At 39.3% G+C, this 19,315-nt stretch overlaps 1 protein-coding gene across 4 annotated transcripts in view; it reads right to left on the bottom strand.

Annotated features, from left to right (window-relative positions):
- The window catches only part of rapgef4a (Rap guanine nucleotide exchange factor 4a), a 56,866-nt gene extending 38,880 nt beyond the window's left edge, over window positions 1-17,986 (bottom strand). Inside the window, exons 1-4 of one of the 4 annotated variants that reach the window (XM_036139310.1) lie at window positions 17,778-17,986; window positions 13,120-13,262; window positions 12,940-13,028; window positions 9,416-9,562 (exon numbers count right to left, since the gene is read on the bottom strand). In XM_036139310.1, the coding sequence (XP_035995203.1) occupies window positions 9,416-9,562; window positions 12,940-13,028; window positions 13,120-13,262; window positions 17,778-17,845 (447 nt within the window). In that variant the 5' untranslated portion in view covers window positions 17,846-17,986. Of the gene's footprint in view, window positions 1-7,641; window positions 7,755-9,415; window positions 9,563-12,939; window positions 13,029-13,119; window positions 13,263-17,777 lie in introns of those variants that run through there. The other 3 variants (XM_036139307.1, XM_036139306.1, XM_036139308.1) reach the window with 3 other exon arrangements.
- Window positions 17,987-19,315: the final 1,329 nt, after the last annotated feature.

Genomic DNA, 19,315 nt, shown 5'->3' with positions numbered 1-19,315 from the left:
GTCATACCGTAGTCCGTCTGAAATATTACCTTTAGTTCTTGCCGTCATGATTTTTTTAATCTTTCTATCTAAAATATAGATTGTTTGCTTATTGTTCCTTTAAGGAATTTGGTGTTTCATTTAAATCAAACATGTGCAAATAATGTAGAAAAATGATTGATTGGTTCTAATCAATCATTGGAACTTTCTTGTGGATAAATTTCTATCTGTGCACATAAATAACCAACTGCATCATGCCATAAATATGGAGTATTGTCAGGGGGAAGATGAGAGACACCAGATCCCACAACACAGAACACTAATAAAGCAACTTGAGCTTCCTGAACACCTCAGCAGAACCACAGGCTGATCTCTTCCGTGCCACACTTCGGTGATGTAGTAATTCATGCAAAGAAGCCCAAACCAAGTAATCGGTGCTCATACTGGACATGACAGGGACATACTTTTCAAAAGACTTCTGTATTAAAATCTTTTTTTAATTGGTCTTATGTGATATACAATTTTCATTGGCTGAAAGATATAATCAACTCAGTAGAAATACATGCTTAAAAATCTAGATATTAATTTCCTATTTTACATTAGTTTTGGAAATAAATCAATATTTCAGTCATATTTTCACTTTTTTAGATGATCCTGTAGTGAGTCTCATATTCTCTAATGATCTTGCAGGATTTGGGCTTTATCTAAAAAGTATAAGCCCGCTAATAACCAGATGTGAGTTTTGGTTACACATTTGGTTACACATTTGGTATGCTTGGTTTGGTGATAAATGTTTCATGTTAATCCTGTTCCAACACTCACAGAGCAAGCACAGTTCTTATTTAGGATTTGACCTATAGTTACAGACTGACTATATCAAGAAATCCTCTCCTCATCCACATAACATCCCTAGTCTGACTAGGCAATAACCAACAAGATAAAATTGGACTTTCAGATTGTTGCTTTCAAACATGCAGCATCTCTGCGAACAGAGATAAACGAAAACCTTGCATATCCGCAGCGCAGAAGATGCATGGCTTGTCTTTAGCCCTCAACCGGGATTCAGACAACCTGAGGGTATTTTACATCCCTGCCACTTCCTTTTATCAGGTTTCTCCTCTGGCTGCCCACTAGTTTGATTCCACAGGCCGACTATAGTCACACGCCACGCTCCGTCCATCAGACTTGCATCTAAAAGATGTGCTCCGGGCGTGAAAACAAGCATTCAGAGTCCAGCTATAAACATGTATACTTCTATTTCACTCAAAGCATGCAGAGCTGTCAGGGCTGATGCACAGAGCAAGCGCTTCCTGTCCAGGTCAGACGCAGGCTAAAGAGTCTGCAGCAGGGATTAAAAGCAAATTTTACCACTGTGTTATATTTTAGAGATGGTGTTCATCGGAAGCAGGAAACAAAGCAAAGAGTGAGGTGATGATCGGGTCATCTAAAGCCATGGCCAGCCTCCCAACTGTGTGCTGAGCTCGGCTCATGTCTGCTCTGTTAAACTAACAAGCAAACGCCTGCCAGCTCACAGTGTCCAGATCCAGATTCTGTCACGTGCAGAGCTGCGTTAAAGCACTAGTTCCCTTATTATACAACAACATGTCACAAATAGGTATCTAAATTACACAAAGAGGCCAATAGAAAGTAACCTCTGTATATTGTGCAATCAGTTAAATGTTGAAGACAAACACATCAGCCCTGTAAATCCACATTTTGCTACATTACAGACTTATTCTTAAATAGGTTGGAGATCTACACATAGCAGCCTAAACCATAATGACATGGGGGGGGGGGGGGGGCGGCACTTCCTAGATTTTTTTTTCTTTCTTAATGTTTTTCGATTGTGTTACGTCCACCAGGCTTGTTTGGTGGGATAACATTAAAAAGGAGACCACACAAGGATTTTCTGGTTAAATTAAAATTGAATTTGTTAAATTATACTAAAGAAATAAATCCTGAAGAGGGAATACCTGAAATAAGAAACCAATTGGATTAATGCAAAACCCAGAACTAACCAGAAATAAGCAAATGCAGAACATACCTATCAAAACCCAACCATAAGATAAGCTACAAAGCGAACCAAACATAACAGTGTTTTGAGGAGGGAGAGCAGGAAGAGAGCCTCTTCTCTGCTGCATGCAGAGCAGCTTTAAAGCAGCAGAGCAACAATCAGGGCAATACATAACACCTGCAGAAGGCCTGTCTCTGAACCCTACAAGGAAAATAAGGTAGAGACCCACTGCAGCCATAACAGATTGACAAAAACTTATGAATCCAGTATTCATTTGTTCAATACTTTGTTGTACCACCTGTGGCTCCAAGTACCACTGTCTAAAGTTGCCTTGGGTATGTCTCTACAAGTTTGCTCCACTTGTTTGGGGGTATTTTTTAACCATTTTCCTTTGCAGAACATTTCAAGTACAGTTAGACTGGAAGGGAAGAGATTTTCAATTGGGTTTGAGTCTGGCTGAGCCACTCAAGGATGTTCACAAACTATTCCCAAAGTGACCCCTTTCTTACCTGTTCTTTGTTTTGTTGAAGAGGAATCACCACCAGAGTCTGAGGTCCAGTGCACTTTGGAGAATATCTTTTAAAGAATCTATATGTTTACCCTCTATGTTGACTGGTCTACCAGTATCTGCCGTATGAAAACATCCCCACAGCATGACGCTGCCTCCCCCATGCCTCACAGTAGGGATGATGTTAGCCAGGTAAGTGCCATTTTTTTCTCCAGACATGACACTGAGAGGTTCAGGTCTCCTTTACTTACATTAGAAAAGAGAAATGTGTTGCTCCTGGTCTGAAAATCTCTAAGTCAGAGGCTAACAACTCTATACCTCGAGAGTCCTAGACATTGTTCTGGTCCAACACAATTGAATCTAATGCATGGTTCATTTACCGGGCCTCTGCAGAACTTTCTGAAGCACTGAGTTAAAGGCCCATATTCTAAAGTGTTTTTTGTGGCAAAACTCAAGCCTTTAGTGAGGAGTGTCGTCCATCTGGCCACTTTACCATAAAGGCCTGATTGTTGGTGGAGTGTGCTAGCAATGATTGATCTCCTGGATGATTATGTTTTCACAAGGAACCACAGGAGCCACCTTAAGGTCCACCTTAAGGACCATTGGGTACATGGTCACCTCTCAAATCAAAGCTCTTTTTCCATGATTCTTCACTTTGGTTGGGTGGCTACAGACTTCTTACATTTTAATTTGATGGAGGTGAAAGCCTTTTTCAGGATGCAACTGCAATGTTTTCTTTCTTTTCCCAGATGTCCCAGACACAATCAGGTCATTACTTTTATTAGAAAAAGTTATATTTATATGGTTCCAGCCCTGACATTCGCTGCCAACTGTTAGACCTTTTTCCATTCCAAGTCATGTTTAGGCCCCGTCCACACGGAGACAAGATTAGGTGTATCAGCAAAGGCTGTGCATCCATATGGATGGAGCGTTTTGGGAAACCGTAAACAATAATTTTTGAAACCGGGTTCCAATGGCTGTCCACACAGAGATTAACCCAGTAAAAACAATAAAAAAAAAACAATCAAAAAAAACTTGGAGTGCATAAATTTTAAAACGCTGGTTTTGTACATGTGAGCCACCACTTTTCTTAAATGGCGCCTAACTCTCAGAAATAACAACACAGATGGAGCTCTCCTGTGTTGTCATCCTATGCCAGATATTGGCTTTGTTATGGCTGTTAATAGCATCTTCAGAATCTTCCTGTTTGCGCAGTTTGCGCATGCTCAGTGTTTTTTGCATGTTTCTTTGACAATGTCACAGCGCCACCAATTGGCCTGGCATATTTAGTTACTTCAGCGTTTTCAGTTGTGCCGAGCCCCCTTGTTTTTTTCCATCATTTATGAAGATTTACTGTGTTCATCTCCATGTGGACAGGGTCTTAGTGAGCTGAATTTACTGCAGGTGAGCTCTAGTCAACTTGCACAAGCATCCCAAGTTTGATCAGTGGAAATCAGATGCACCTGAGCTCAGTTTTGAGTTTCATAGTAACGCTTGTGATCAGTTATGTTTCTGTTGCCTAGAAAATGTGGAAAAGTGTTGTGGGTCTTCTTCTTAAATGAATCCTTCTATTTTAGAGGGGGAAAAACAGCTATTACAATAGATTTACAAGATATGTGAGGTAAATCCTGAAGCCATCTGTATGGTACGTTTCCTGAGACATCAATAATTTCCACTTACCACATCTCACAACGGCCCTCTTGTGGCTGCAATTTTCTGCTCGTCGTAGCTTTCAGGGTTTTAAGCAGCAAGAGTACTGACCTCGTCTAACATTTTCCATGCACCACAAAACACAGTTCAGTTTAGATTAAGCCTACGCGCTGCAGCCAAACCTCCTCTGCCAGTACAACTGCATCTTACTTCCAGGATAAAAGCTAAAACATAAAAATTTCAAACACAAAAATACTCTGCAGTGATAAATAAGGGAGAGAAAGCAGAGACCACTATTCGGGTGCAGAGCTGTTTGAACTACGACTTGCTGAGATCAAGTGAAGTATCTGCTTGTTGACGAGGTATCTGAATATTTGACTTGAGATATAAAGATGGCTAGTGTAAGGTCTAAATCCCTTAGATAATCAATATCTGACATAGGTATCATTAAAAATTTACACCATGTACATAAAAACATTATGCAATGGCAGAGAAAACGTCTTGAAACCAACACTTTTTGCAAAGAAGAGAGATATCTAAGATCAATAGAACGTTTTCTTAATCATAATTTATTTTAATTTTGCATCATCTGAATTAACGAGAACAGGAAAAGTCTAGCTGGGTGTCTAAATGTTTGGAAACCAAGCTCCTCCTATAGTGCACATGTCATACTGACATAAATCGAGCTGTTAGGGCTGAACAAAATATACATTGTCTTGGGGTAAAATGGAGTCATCCAGACAATGTTTTTTTATGCAGGATCCAACCCACTGCAACAGGGCTTCATAGTGAAAGCTAAAGTCATGCACAACTGTCCAGACATGTCACATGCTGACATGTTTTAGCAGTTTATGAAGTTAAAAATGTAACAAAGTAGGTCTCAGATTGCTGAGCCACAAACATATCAGGCTGGACCTGAAAGACATGTTTCTCTTAAAGGAGACAATGTCATGCTTTTCAATTTTTTCCTTTCCACGTTGAAATCATTCAGCTGTGGTCTATATAAAGTGGAACTACAAAACTTTGGTCTGAATTCCTTAATGTACCCCCACATTCCCCCTTTTTACCACTGTTTTGATTTGCATCTGAGAGCAACTGGTTTTGGTGCTGTCTCTTTAAATCTCCTTCAAATTCTTGTACTACAACATTGCTCAGAGAAATACAAATTTGCAAGACTAGTAAGATGGTAGTCCATGACCTTGTGTAACAGCTCTGCAGAAAATACTGTGAGGTAATAGTTTAAAAAATGTAACAAAAGAGAGAAAACTGAGCGGCTTCAAAAATATGTCCCAAAACAAATATAAAGTTATCTATGCAGCACCTGGAGAGACCACATTTAAGTTTTCTGCACTCTTAGAAATGCCAAGGACCCACCAAAATCTACAGCACCCATTGTTTCTCTCATTTCGAGATCATTTTTTTGTTTGGTGCATGAAACACCTAAACAGAAAACTGTAATTTCTTCTACATTACACTGGATTCTTAAGAGAAAATCACAACAAAGAATGTATTCTCACAAACTAGGGGAAAAGATCTTGCATTTAATTAGACTAAGATTTTAGCATAAATGCTGATTTAACAGTAAAGAAGAAATGGGAAGTAAAAGATGGTTATAACTATAGTATATTAAGGGAATCTGATTTGGCATTGTTGCGGTCCTAGTTTCTGATGTTTTTAACTTTGGGTTTAGTGTTTTTTTTTTTTATGAATGTTGGCGCTGCTATTTTCTCATGTATTTCCTTTTTTTTTGTTCCTGCCATGTAGAGGACTAGTTCATTGCCCTCATGGAGTTGGGGACAGAGTCGTGGCTTTTTGGTTGTCCAGCTCACATGTGTTTTGGAGATCTTACGAAAGCTTGTTATCCCTTAATGCGTTTTGTAAGAATTCTGTCGTTGTCTTTGAGGGTTTTCCAGTCCTAAAACAAGAGCTGTGTCCGCAGTCTAGGCACACAGTTGAGCTTATTGCCAGTGAAGGTTGGACTCCATCAGATCGAGATGAAGTCATGGGCAGCAGGAAGCTGGGGACCTCTGGATGTTTTATTTTCTTTCAGCAGAGGATGTAGTTCTGTTGGGATCTTCAAGCTATGACCCTTAGCGTGCAGGGTAGTGACTCTGAGCTATCTAAGTTTGAGGCCATGATTCTCAACTGGACGAAGCTCCATTGCTCCCTCCAGATCCGTTAGGATTAGTTTCTGCCTCCTTTAAAGAAGTTAAAATATATTTTCCAGAAGTGATCATAAGATGGAGCAAGACAGATTGGGGTTACCCCGTTGCTCTGGTCTGTAGCAGTGAAGAAAAAGCTGAGCCAAAAAGCCCAATAATCTGATCAGTCTTTGATGATCCACTGATCCTCATGAGATATGGATCATGACCATCACAACAGGATCCTGCATACTAGCGTCTGATATGAGCTTCTTCTGTAGGGTGGCTGGGCTCAGCCTAAAGGATAAACACACATTGTCTCATTGGTGTCCGTCTTTATCACATATTAGATGCTTCATGGTGAAGCGCGCTGGGACAAAGGAGATCAATGGGCTTCAGTCAATTCAATTCAGTTTTATCAGTAGCACCGATGCTCTAGAATAGAACAGGTTCAAGAAGGAGAGCGGCCTTGGACCATCAGCTCGATGTCCTACAGCACCAGTATGAGTTGTTTAAAAGAAAATTATAGAATAGGTATTTTTTTGATACAGGTCTGATGACACTAATGTGGGAGCTTGAAGTGGAGCCACCGCTTCTATGCATTGAAAGGCCTCAATTGAAATGGTTCAGAATCTGATCAGGAGGCTTCCTGGGACCTTTCCTACAGCGGTTTGAGCCAAGATTAGCCATAACATCTGGCTTGTAAATGCTGTGGGATCCCCCAGAAAGAATGGGAGTACTGGGGGTTTTCCTGCTGGATCTGCCACCCATACGACTCAATGTCAGATAAGCAGAAGAGAGTGGGTCTTGCTCCACCAGCTAATCACTATATATTCAATATATATTCCAAGGTTTCATGTCTGTTTGGTCAGAGCCTTCTGCCAGTCTACATTGATGTCATCATGCTGCCTTTGTTTCCTTATTAAATAGTATTTTTTCCTCCTAAATCAGCCTTTGAGATGTCTCTGTTTCTGTCCTTGGACCATCGATTCCTGACAGGCTTCTTAAATCATGCTGGTACATAATTACCAATACACATCTTAAAATCCGATTCAGTTTATCCAGCGAAAACATTTTAAACAGATTGTACCACATTAGTCTGACAAACACCCGACACAGAGAACCAGGCTGCAACAAAAACAGAAACAAGTATCCTAACGTTTATGAGGCAAAGGACATTTTTAAAGATGAAATTTGATGTTTAGGTGGTTGGTAAAAAACTTTCAAAAATGCTGGATAGCATGTAGCCAAACATAATTTCATTATTTCAAGTCCAGCAGCATCTAATAGCAACAGAAGATAATTTAGCCATCAGAAAGAGCAGCTGTAAAATCTCATTTGAGCCTAACCTTGCTGAAGAGGTCGCCTCAGGGCAGAGTTGAAATGTTGATCCCGGTAGTCTTTCAGCGTGATCTTTTGTGTACGTGCTGCATAAGCAAAGATCTCAGTCTCACTGCAGTCGGCCAAGCACACTGACACCGACACACAAAGACCATAATCTAACTTACTGATGCCCTGCGGTCCCAAAGGAAAGGGGCTGGCTCTCTCAGGAAGCCTGCCTGGTATAGAGGGGGAGGTAAGAGACGAGGTGGTCCTCCACACAGAATAACATCCATTGACCGTAATCATTAGCTAAGGCTAGAGGGAAGACTGATGTATGGGTTGTCATAGGCACTAGAGCAAAGCTTTGTCTATTCACACAACGAAGCTGCAGAATAGGATCTAATTGTCCTTTAATACCATTATACACAAGCACTCGGCCTATCTGAAACACTGGATGTCTGCTGATGGGGTCTAGGAGAGACAGGTTCATCTCTGTACAACACTTCCATCTAGTGGTCAAAATGCAAGGTGAACATAAAGTGCCTTGCAAAAGTACTCATACCCCCTTTAAAAAAAAATTGACAGAGAAGGTGGCAGAGAGGAGTTTAGGTTGTAGAACAATAAACCAAGCTTTGAACGCCTCACAGAGTGAAATGGAAAGCTTATTACACATCTACAAATCTACCAAAATGTGGTCATCCACGTAAAATAGGCAAGGAGATCGTTAATCAGAGACATAGCCAAGAGGCTCATTGTAGCTTTGGAGGAGTTGCAGAAATCTACAGCTCAGGTGTGAAAATCTGTTGCTTTGACAGCTGCTAGGAGTGAGTTCCACAAATCCAGCCGTTCATGAAAGAGTGGAAACAAATGCTGGTGAAGATTCTCAGTGATCCAGTTTATGGTCATTCGAAAAAAAAAGTTAAAAAACAAAACAACTGGACTTTTTTCCGAAGTTTGAAGACGTTAGGAGAAAACCCCCAAACCTAAGATGAGCGGAATGGTGTATGCAGTTCAGTGCAGTGAGGAATGTTCTGATCTTAATATTGGAGAAACCAAACAACCTGTCCACAGACGCATGGCTCAACACAGGAGAGCTACCTCCTCAGGACAAGACGTATACGTCTTCAAACTTTGGAAAAGAGTCCAGTTGTTTTGTTTTTTAACTTTTTTTGGAGTGGCAAGAAAATACTGTGACATGTATGATTTGAAGTTGGTCTCTTACCACGTAGGGTGCACAGCAAACCAGCTAATTCTGACAGAGTTTAAGCAATTTTGAAAGGAAGAATTGGCAAAAAAAAATTAAAGTTGGTATATTAGTCTCTCAAAGACAGCTGTAACTGTAGCAAAAGGTGGTTTTAAGGTGATTACACATGCAACCCACACTTTTTAGATTTTTGTTTGTAAAACAAGACTAAAACCAAAGTATCCTTTTCACTTCACTTTATAGTTGTGTTTGTCAATAACATAAAATCCCAATAAAATAAACTAAGGGGAGATATTTTAATAATTTAACAATCTTAATCGTGAGAACAGACACCTGACAATTCGTTAAAAAAAATCCAACCTTTGTTAATCTCCTGCACTACAACCACCCCCCCCCCTCCTCTTAAACACAACTCTGTTCTACCGTTTTTGCTTTCTGAATGAATGAGCAGCTCCTTCAGTCACTCTTTTACACAATGACGGCACTTTCAAATCGTACTCTGAGTTTACATCTGAGACGTGTCATGCTGTAATAGTTGGTACATTATCGTAGCTTTATACGCAACATACGGTATGACTAAAAAAAAAAAACCTCACCTCCCAGAGAGACCTGAACTCCTTTTGTTCAACGCGTAGGAGCTCGCTGAATTCCCGAGTGACGATTGTAGCATGTCTGGGGGTGTTATCCAGGATCGACTCTCCGAACGCTGTGCCGGTCCCCAGTGTGCAAATAGTGACAGCATCCTGCGAGGGAAGCAGACGAGATGTTCTGCATGATGCATCATTGCTTCCAGCAGTCCTCGAGTGTTTTCATGTAGTTACTGTGTTTTATCTTGTCTCCATGCCCCATCAGACAAAGGCTCTTGACATTTTATTGCGGAATATCAGTGCAATGAGTATCATCTCATCTCATCTTATCTGAGCAAGAAATTTACATTAATAGAGAAATACACTGCAAAAACGGATCTAAAAATAAGTAAAATGTTCTTAAAGTTAGTGTATTTGTCCTTGATTTGAGCAGGTAAATAAGATTATTTGCCAATGGAATGACTGTTTGACCCCTAATATAAGATAATTAGACATCCTGCACTTCTAATAAGATGATGGAGATGAGTTGTTCCTATTTTAAGTGGAAAAATCTTGTTCCATTGGCAGATCATCTTATTTACCTGCTCAAATCAGGGAAAAATACACAAATTTTAAGAACATTTTACTTATTTTAAGTTCCGTTTTTGCAGTGTACTTTGAATGATTAAAGAATCTCCTCAAAGTTTTTCAAACAAAGAGATTGGTACAATCAGATTAGTGTTTGTCCAGATTCAGTCATTTGACCTGGACTTTTGCTTTTTTGCTTTAGATTATCCAAAAAAATGATATGAGACATATTGTAGCATGACATGTTGCTTTATCAGTTAGCCTACTTCGTGTTGTCAGCCAGGTTCTATTTATTTAGGGCATATCCTGATTATACATGTCTAGCAGAAATAATGCCTGGATGTGTGTAGTAAAACTCAATAGTCCAAAAAGCCTACTTATTACAATTAATTGCTTATTTTAAAACTACTTTTTCAATTTATTCAAGTTATCTTTCATATACAAATGTGTTTGAGGACCTGAAACATTTAAGTACGAGCTGAAGAGTCAAACACTTTCACAGCACTGTATCAGCATTCAGAAAGAACAAGGCAAGTAAAAGATCCTAAGGTGGCTTGAATTTGTGGCTAAATGTATTTTTAGATGGTATTTCTTAAGTTAACTGAGAATCTACGATCATCTCTAACACCTCGGCTTTTCAGTAAGTCAGTTCTCGTAAACATAACGTTTGAAAAGTGAAATGCTTTCCTCTTCTTCTTCTTCACGTATGAGCACACATGCTTCTCACTTATATCTAGAAAAAAAAAGATTCCACCTATGAAAACAAAAAGAGAATTAACACCCAACCTTAAGTCCGTGTGGAATGTGGGCGTTTTGCTGCCCACGCTTGTTCAGTTGCTGTTGAATATTAACCCTGCAGTCTTTCACATCGCCGTTAGTTGTGTACCGACTGTAACAGTGTGAAAAAGCATTTACCCCTTACAGAAACTCCTGATTTTTTTTATTGAAATATTTCAGATCAAACTACTTTTTAAAGCTTGAGGTCGTTTCCACATGCTTGAGGTGAAAGAAATCTGTGTTACTTCAAATCCTTCTTCCTCCTCTTCTCCTTTATGACCCTTTCATCTAGCATTAACCCAAGCAGGATGGCTGATGTCTTCTTTAGTTATTTTTCACTTTTAATCATACCATTTTATTCCTTGTTGACATTAATGTTAGATCCTTTAAACAATTGTGTTTCTAATCAGTAAATATAAGTAAATAGTTGCTATTAATTTAAACATTAACTCTATTAGGACCCCATGGGGTTCTCATTTTTCTTCCAGTCTTTGGATTCAGGGTTGGTATTTATGAAAATAAATCATGGCACTAAAGTAAAATAAATGCAAGTGCTTTATTTAGAATTCACCTCAGATTGGTAAATAGATTATTTAAGTTATTGATATATCATATAATAAATTGATTTAGTGATTTTTTTCTTTCTCTTTCTTTTTAACAATTTTGTGATTTTTACAGCACACTAGTTTGAGGATCCCTCTTCATCTAATTGCTTGGGAAATTAAGTCTACATAAAGAAAAATTCAGAGTTTTCAGTCCTGAAACAGACCTGTGTGTGTCTTAGTTGTAATGGTACAAGAACAAGAAAGAAGAAGTTCAGTCTAATTTCTCTGTTAAGCAAAAGCGAAAATATTTCCTATCTCTATGACCTTTTGTGATAACCGAATTAGATCAAATTAAAATATCTGATTAAAATGCTATGTTTTACTACCCCTTATGTCATGATTTAGGTTTTTGTTTCCTTTGTTTTGGACTTTTCTGGACTAATTAGTTTCCGCTGCCCTCAGCCAACAGCCATCTGTTTCCACCCAATCAGCTCTGTCCACTCCTCAGCCACCAGTCAATTAGCCCAGATCAGCTCCACCTGCTGCCAGTAATTACTGCCATCTTTGCTCACCTTTTCCTCTGTCTATATATACCCGCCTTTAGATAATATATTTTCTTTTTGTACTCATGTTTAATGGTTATTTCATTGTTAGTCATCAATATTTGCTGGCACCTAAGGTAACGTGTAAGAAGACGTAAGATAAACGGTTTATTGTGGTAGCATAATGTCACTGAAAATCTAAGAATAATACAAGTTTATTTATTATTTTAATACAATGATATATCAATCGAGTGAATAAATCCCACATTACAGCATAATTATCTGATAAAGTCCTGCTTTAATAAATTCCTCAGCAACAATTCCTGTATAATAAATGTACTTGAAGCTTGTTTGTAATGTATTGTTTTTTTGAGTTGCATTAAGTCATCCATACTGTCTTGTTTCCCTAAAATATAAATACGACATGACAGAGATCCTTTTTTCTTAGCCCCTGTTCAAAATGGATAAGACAAGACAGCATGCCATCTGAGTAAAGCAGATGTCTGTTGAGTTATAATTACGAGAGTTAAAGCCAACCAAAACAGTGACAAAAACACTTGGGTTTTATTTGAAGGCACTTCTGCACATCTTCACCGGGTGTGTCCATAACTAAGGAAATTACTGTACCTAGTTTGTCTCTGCCACTGAACTCCGGAAGAAGGTACCGGACCCCCTTATGCAAATATAACAGATATAAACATTTGTTTATCTCATTGTCTCTAAAACTTGTTAATGAGCACATGGTTTGGAAAGAGAATATTAACAGGGGAAGGGAAAGGACACATAGGCAGCCACATCTAAGGTCTCTTATGATCTACAGCAGCAAACCAGGAGAGCAGTGGTGTTTGAAATTATTCTATTTTTAAAGCCTGATTTGCACTGTTTTTGATATGATCATTTTAGTCGAACTGTAATTTATGAACTGTTACTATTGTATATTTATTATTTTACTGAGACTCCTTTTATAAGTGATGGAATATGTAGTACAATGCAGCTGATCCTTGTATCCGACGCAAATGTCTCCCAAGAGAGGCTAATGAAGATACTTTGACTAATAAACAAGTCATTAATTCAAAATACACCACTTTAATTTCAGCTGTACCTGATAGCTTGATGTTTCAGACACTTTCACGTCCAGGGAACCAGACAGGACAGCATACCAGCTCGTACCAATGTCTCCCTGGCGAAACACTGAAAAGAAAACATGACCAGTCAAAAGGTTTGAGATCAGTGAGCTTTTGAACGAGCTGCTTATCGTTCGATCCGTTGCATTTTGACCTACAAGTGATTCCTTTCTCCAAGCGCTCGTAGAACCCACACAAGCAAATCTGCTGCAGCAAACGGGGGTGGAATCTCTCCAAAGCCTTCACCTGTTTCAGACGAGCCAGGATTATGTCGACATCTTCACCCGAGCGCTCCTCCGGTCTGGAGCAACACAGAGAACAGTAAAAAAATAATAATAAAATGTAATTAAAAGCTGGACATTATCAAAGCATCTTATAAAGCCTGCATTAGTCAGAGCAAATAAGTAGTACTTAAAAAAATCCTCTGACATAAAAAACCCTGATGGAAGATCCACTAGGGTCATGAAGCAGAACACCACCAACTTTACCTTTAATTGCTCATAATAATAATAAATAATAGAATTGTTAAAAAAAACACATTTTGGATAAGTCTGAAAAACAGGCTTTTTATGCCCAAATACCCTGCAAATTAAACAATTCAGAAAAAAAAGAGCAGGGCAAATTAATTGGGTTCAAGTGGAAATATATTTTGTACTTTGGGCAAGGTTGGTTCTATGTATTTTTTTTATAGGTTGATTTGGCTAGTTGTTGTTTGTTTTTTCTTTTTTTTTAATTTCCAAAAAAGATTGGAACATAAATCCTAACAAAGTGCCACAGAAGACAGATCACCAGTGACCACTAGTAGTGGTTGATTACTTTTTCACAAAAGGCCAACTTTTGTTCCGGATCGCTCATATCAAAAAATGAAGGAATAGAGAACGGTCTGAATTTATATAACTCTTCTCTAGTCACACTGACCACTCAAAGCACTTTACACTATAGGCACATTCAAACAATTAGACTCACTTACACAGATACACAGCCCAGTATGGACCTCGAGGTTAAGTGCCTTGCCCAGGAGCACATCTCCATGTGACAGGGAGGAAGCTGGAATCATACCTACAACTTACTGATTGCAAAACGACTATGCTACCTACTGAGCCACAGTCACCCTGTGGAGGACATCTCTGGGGACAAACACTTTTTTATGGCACTGTTTTTCCTTAAACAAGCCACATCAGCAGTGAATAAACAACAACATCCACAACTAAGACAACAATGCAATGTATAAGTGATCTTATATGCAGCAAGGTGCTTATTAGATGTTCAGTTGGTTTTGTAATAAATCATTTCATTGTTATGACTCCATGGTCCATGTTCTGCTTCTTGTATTACACTGCCTCACATTTCACATCTAGAGCCGCTGATGTATATGTAGGCGGCTGAAATGCAGCTTACAGCCACGATGAGTCTGTGCCCATCCTTTCAAAAAGTGAAACCAAACACCATTAATGATCTAAAAGGAAACCAGGCTTTGCTTCTGTCTCACTGCTGCTCTAGAACATGTTTCTGTTCTGCATGTGTCTTGTACCCTAAATTTAATAGTTGCTCATCATGTATTCTCGGTTTCTGATAAGGCCACACGATCACAGTCACATCAAATGTAAGGGAGTTCGCCAGCTCATTATTCCTCCCCTGATTGCTTTCCGTCCAGCGTGTACTTTAATGGATGCTCTACAAAGTGTGAAATGAAAGATTCAGAGACATGTGATGAGGTGTTTCTTTTTTTTTCTTTTTTTTTTGCAAACCAAAGCAAGCAAGAAAAGAGAAAAAGGTGGAAACTGTTTTCCAAGAAATCTGAACCTTGGCATTTTCTTTTTTTAATTTAGGTTCTCATTATAAATGCACTTTTTGACCCCTTCATTTCAGTTTCAAGATACATGTCTATAAAATGAAGAGCATTTCTCCGAGGTGCAGAAAAGATGCTAAATTCAAATCTGATTCGCCTAGGAACCTACATGTCACATTTTTTTACTGTAACTTTAGCAACAGAGGGACAACAGGAGGGGCGAATATGCTTGGAAAAACTGAGTCACCCAAGAATCAGGTGATTTAAGGGAAGCATGTGGCTTCTGCAAGCAACCAGCCAATATTCATGTGTAAATACATCTGGCGTACTGCGTCAGTTAGCCGTTCTTTATTGCCCTTGTACTTTGAACCTGTTCTTTGTTTGCTTTCTTCATCCCCTTCGTCCGAGTGTATCCATGCCTCTCGGTTATCTCATTGCTTTGCTCAACATCTTCCACTCTCACACGAAACACAATGTGTTTATGAGCCAATATTATTTTTTTACTAACTGTTTATAGTTCAGAAAAGCCTTTCACAAATCCCGTTTCTATCATGACACAGTGATTCCAGTCAGCCGGGTAGTGAGTTCGACCAGGTGGTGGCTTTATACAGACCTGGTTCAGGGCTTATTTTGGGAGATTTCAACTTAAGCTGTTAGGAGAGTTTTTCTCATGTTCCGAGCGAGGTTGGAGATAAGAAAGCCTGGTGGGATTGCAGATACGACTTCCTGGAGCTCTGGAGTCTTTGGTGTTTATTGCAGGAGCAATTAGAGGTAATGGGAGCCGTCAAACAGAAGAAGGGGGTCTTTAGGGATTGGCTGTCTTTAGGGACTTATATTCAGAATAGGTTGCAAGCTTGGGGTTTTCAGGGAATTCCAGCAGGCAGCTTTTTGCAATAAACAAATCAAGCAATAATAATTTAAATATCTCAACGTGACTAATATTATAAGCCCTTTTCCTCAAATTCAACACAAAACAGCATATTGTACTCTCAGAGGTATTCCCTCTCTTTCGTAACAAGGATCATTAGTGCTTAGTAGATCACCCTGCTGCAAACATGGAGGACAGACAGACTCCAGCTTCTACCGGCACTTCTAAAGGAATCACCTACTCCTCCTGGGCAAAGACCTCCTGTTCATTAATGACCTTGGCTTTCAGTGCAGCAATCCCCTTTCTCAGTACCAAAGATAGTCAATATGGGAATTCAAGGCGACTACGATGGCCAACCTTGCTGGGCTTCTTCTGAAACCAAGCCTTGGTGGACGTTGACATATTCTTAAGATCATTGTCCTGTTTAAAGGTCCCATGACACCTGAGCTTTAGCTTCCTGAAAGATTGCGAGACATCCCCCCCGCCCCCAGGATTTTATGCTTGATTGAATCCACCTTGCTCTCCTCCTGCTGCAGGTTTCCAGAGACAGAGGAAGCAGCAGGTAGGTCAAGTCGTTCTCTAACCTTGTTCCAAAAGTTTGAAAAGTTCCTCTTTTGTTTGGTTGCTGCACAACACAGAATGACAGCTTCTACTTTCAGCAAAGCCTTGGAGATGCAGCCATAGCTCGTTTAACTTTAAACTCTAGAACCTTGCCAACTACACATCTCTGGGAAAATTCAGGGCCTTTATGTTTCAGTCTCCTTGTTGTTGGAAGAAAATGATCTCTCTTGACTTAGCCATATTGTTAACGCCCAGTGAAGCTTTACCATCAACATTTTTGCCATTTAAGGTGTTTTGTTTCAGCAAATTTGACGCAACCAATTAAACCCATGATTGGTTGCATTATTTCCGCCCGAAACCATCCCTAAAAATATTTGTCACGATTTGGGTTTTGTTTTTGTGTTTTGGGCTGCTTATGTTTCCACTCCATGCATATCAGTCACTTCCCAGCTATCACTCACCTTAATTAGCTCCACCTGCTGCTGCCGCTAATCAGACTCACCTGGATCACCTGTCACTCTTTCAATATACCTGCCTTATTCAAGTATCCAGTGCTGCATTGTCTCTTCTCGCTGCATGCATGTGGTTTTCGACCTTGCCTGCTGATCCTGTGGACCTGTTGTCACCCTGCCCTCTGTAGTTGTCTTAACTAGTGCTTGTGTGCACCGCCTGGTTCAGGTCGTTCCTGAGGTTTCAGTGTCTCGCTTTGCCCACGCTGGGAACACACCAGCCGCACCTAATCGAGTCTCTCCAAGTCAGGAGCATCCTGGTCAAATCTGTTCCTGCCTGCATCACCTGGTCAGCCTGCACCTGTCAATTCCTGCGCTGGTCAGTCATTCCTGCCTGCCTGCCTGTCTTCCCTGTTACCTTCCTCTTTTTAGAATATTTTCCAACTCACACCCTCTGTATCCAGCTTGAATATTGGGTTCCCAGCGTGGACAGAATCATTACGATATTAAAATACAAAATAGCCTAAATGGAGTTTGTTTGTGAGGCACGATTTACAGATATTTTTTTTAAACTTTAAAATAAAATAGAAATATATAAAAATATGTATAATGTGGCTATAATTTAAAATAGTTCATTTGATTTTTTTTTAAGAAATCAACAAGCAGCATGGGAACACATGCTGTGGGTTAAAATATACTTGGTTTAAGTCAAAGTGCATTTTATTTCCGTTATAAATTTGTGTAGATTTAAGGATGTTTTGAGTCCACTTAAGCCTATTTTTTATGCAAGGATAAACGTATTAAACTGAGATGATTGTTTTTCCTTGCATCTTAATGAATTAGGCTGTTCTGTATAATTGCAAATAGATGCAGGGCAGTGTTCCCATTTAACAGCAGATCTTTCTTGCTTAAGCCTTTATCAAACAGGAGGTCAAAGGTCCAGTAAGCACACGTGTCCCGGTCTAAACGGTACCCTTGGAGCTCTCCAAGGATGCACAAGCCTATTTATACAGAATTATCAAGTTCCGCTGGGAAATTTAAACTACAGCCACCTTGAAGCACATCGCCGAGCTACAGGGGAGGGGGAGATCTGTGTAATCAGATCGTCCATTAAGTAAGCCTAGAAAACGAGCTGGCGCGTGGAGTTACCTTTTATCCAGACAAATAATCCACTCGGCAGATTCCGTCGGATGAGACGAAGTGTGCGCGGCTACCATCGTGTCTGATCCAACTCCTGCTGCAGCTGTTGGTGCTGCTGCTGCTGCTGCAGAGGAGGAAGAGGAGAGGAGGAGCTGGACCAACCACTGCGCTTCATCTGCCTCCACTCACTCAGCTCTGACTCCTCGTCTCACTCGCTCACTCACTGGGAAGAGAAAATCTGGTTATAAGGCTGGGGAAAAAAACCGCGATAACAAAACGAACAAACTCTCTTTGTTCTCAGAAAGCTGCACAAAACGTGACTGGCTTGTGAGAAGATGAGATGAGATGAACAGTTTTCAGCAGACCTGGAATCAGTTTAAAGCATGCATGTTTTTATAAAAAAATATATATTTTTTCTGATTTTTTTTTTTATTTGTTCCGCTTTGCGCATATTTGTGAAATTTGTGAAATCAGTTTGCTACAACAAGGAACGTTTTGACTTTATAAAGGCGGGTGTTATCTGTTAATCCGTCATTATTAATGAAACAGAAGTTGATACGTTCTGAAGTAATGCGGTGACTTTAAAAACCCAAATGGTTATTCGAGATTTAGTTAAGAAAATATATAATAACCTAATAACATAAATGAATAGATTCCGTGTTTAAAAATATCATAAAGCGTTGAAAACTACATATTTGCCTCTGAGAAACAAGAATGTATAACTCTTTCCTATATTGTTGGACGTAATTATGCGACCATTATAGATTGAAACTCCAGGGGGCGCTATTTCTTCTTTCTTAATACACGCTGAGAAACGCAACGACATATCCAGAAGCTTTACAGTAAGCTCAGGCTATGGATAAAACAGAGAAAACAGCTCGGTGAGCACAATTTCTGTTTTTTTAATGTTTAGAATATAACGTTACAGACTAAAACATGTTAATGCAGATTCTCAAAAAAATGTAAAATTATATATATACAGTATATAAACTGTCCTGTTATATGATCAACTAGTCTGTAGTTTAAAAAAAGCATTGACTTCATGTAAACATGATTAATAAAGTAAATTAAAGTAAAGCTGTGTAGCAACTGAAATATTTTAATTTGAATTACATTATGTACATGATAGTACATATTGTTTATTAAGAAGCCTTACTGCAGGTGGGTTCATCACATGAGATGGTTCCTGTTGATCGGTTATTTTATTTGACCATTCAGGTCACGATTTGCAGGTTAAAATGTGCTGTGATTTAGCATTACAGTGGTTTAAGTTTCTGAGGTAGGTCATACCTATATGAGAATTTGAAGTTAAAATTGGAGGTCGTTATGACTGCGCTTCTTCAGGTTGATATGCAAAAATAAGTGTCATGAGCACAGAGCTGTTCTCTTTGCACATTGTGAAGGTACAATTGATATGAGTTTCTGGCCGCAGTTCATTTAAAGGCAAACCTGTTTGATTTGCATTTTCCATTGTATTTATTCGAGCAAACTAAAAACTCACAACATATGCACCTCACATTTCACTAAAAAGGCAAGTGGGTGTACAG

This window comes from Fundulus heteroclitus, chromosome 7, assembly GCF_011125445.2.
Source record: "Fundulus heteroclitus isolate FHET01 chromosome 7, MU-UCD_Fhet_4.1, whole genome shotgun sequence".
NCBI classification, from domain to species: domain Eukaryota; kingdom Metazoa; phylum Chordata; class Actinopteri; order Cyprinodontiformes; family Fundulidae; genus Fundulus; species Fundulus heteroclitus.
This window is presented reverse-complemented; position numbering and strand designations above follow the sequence as displayed.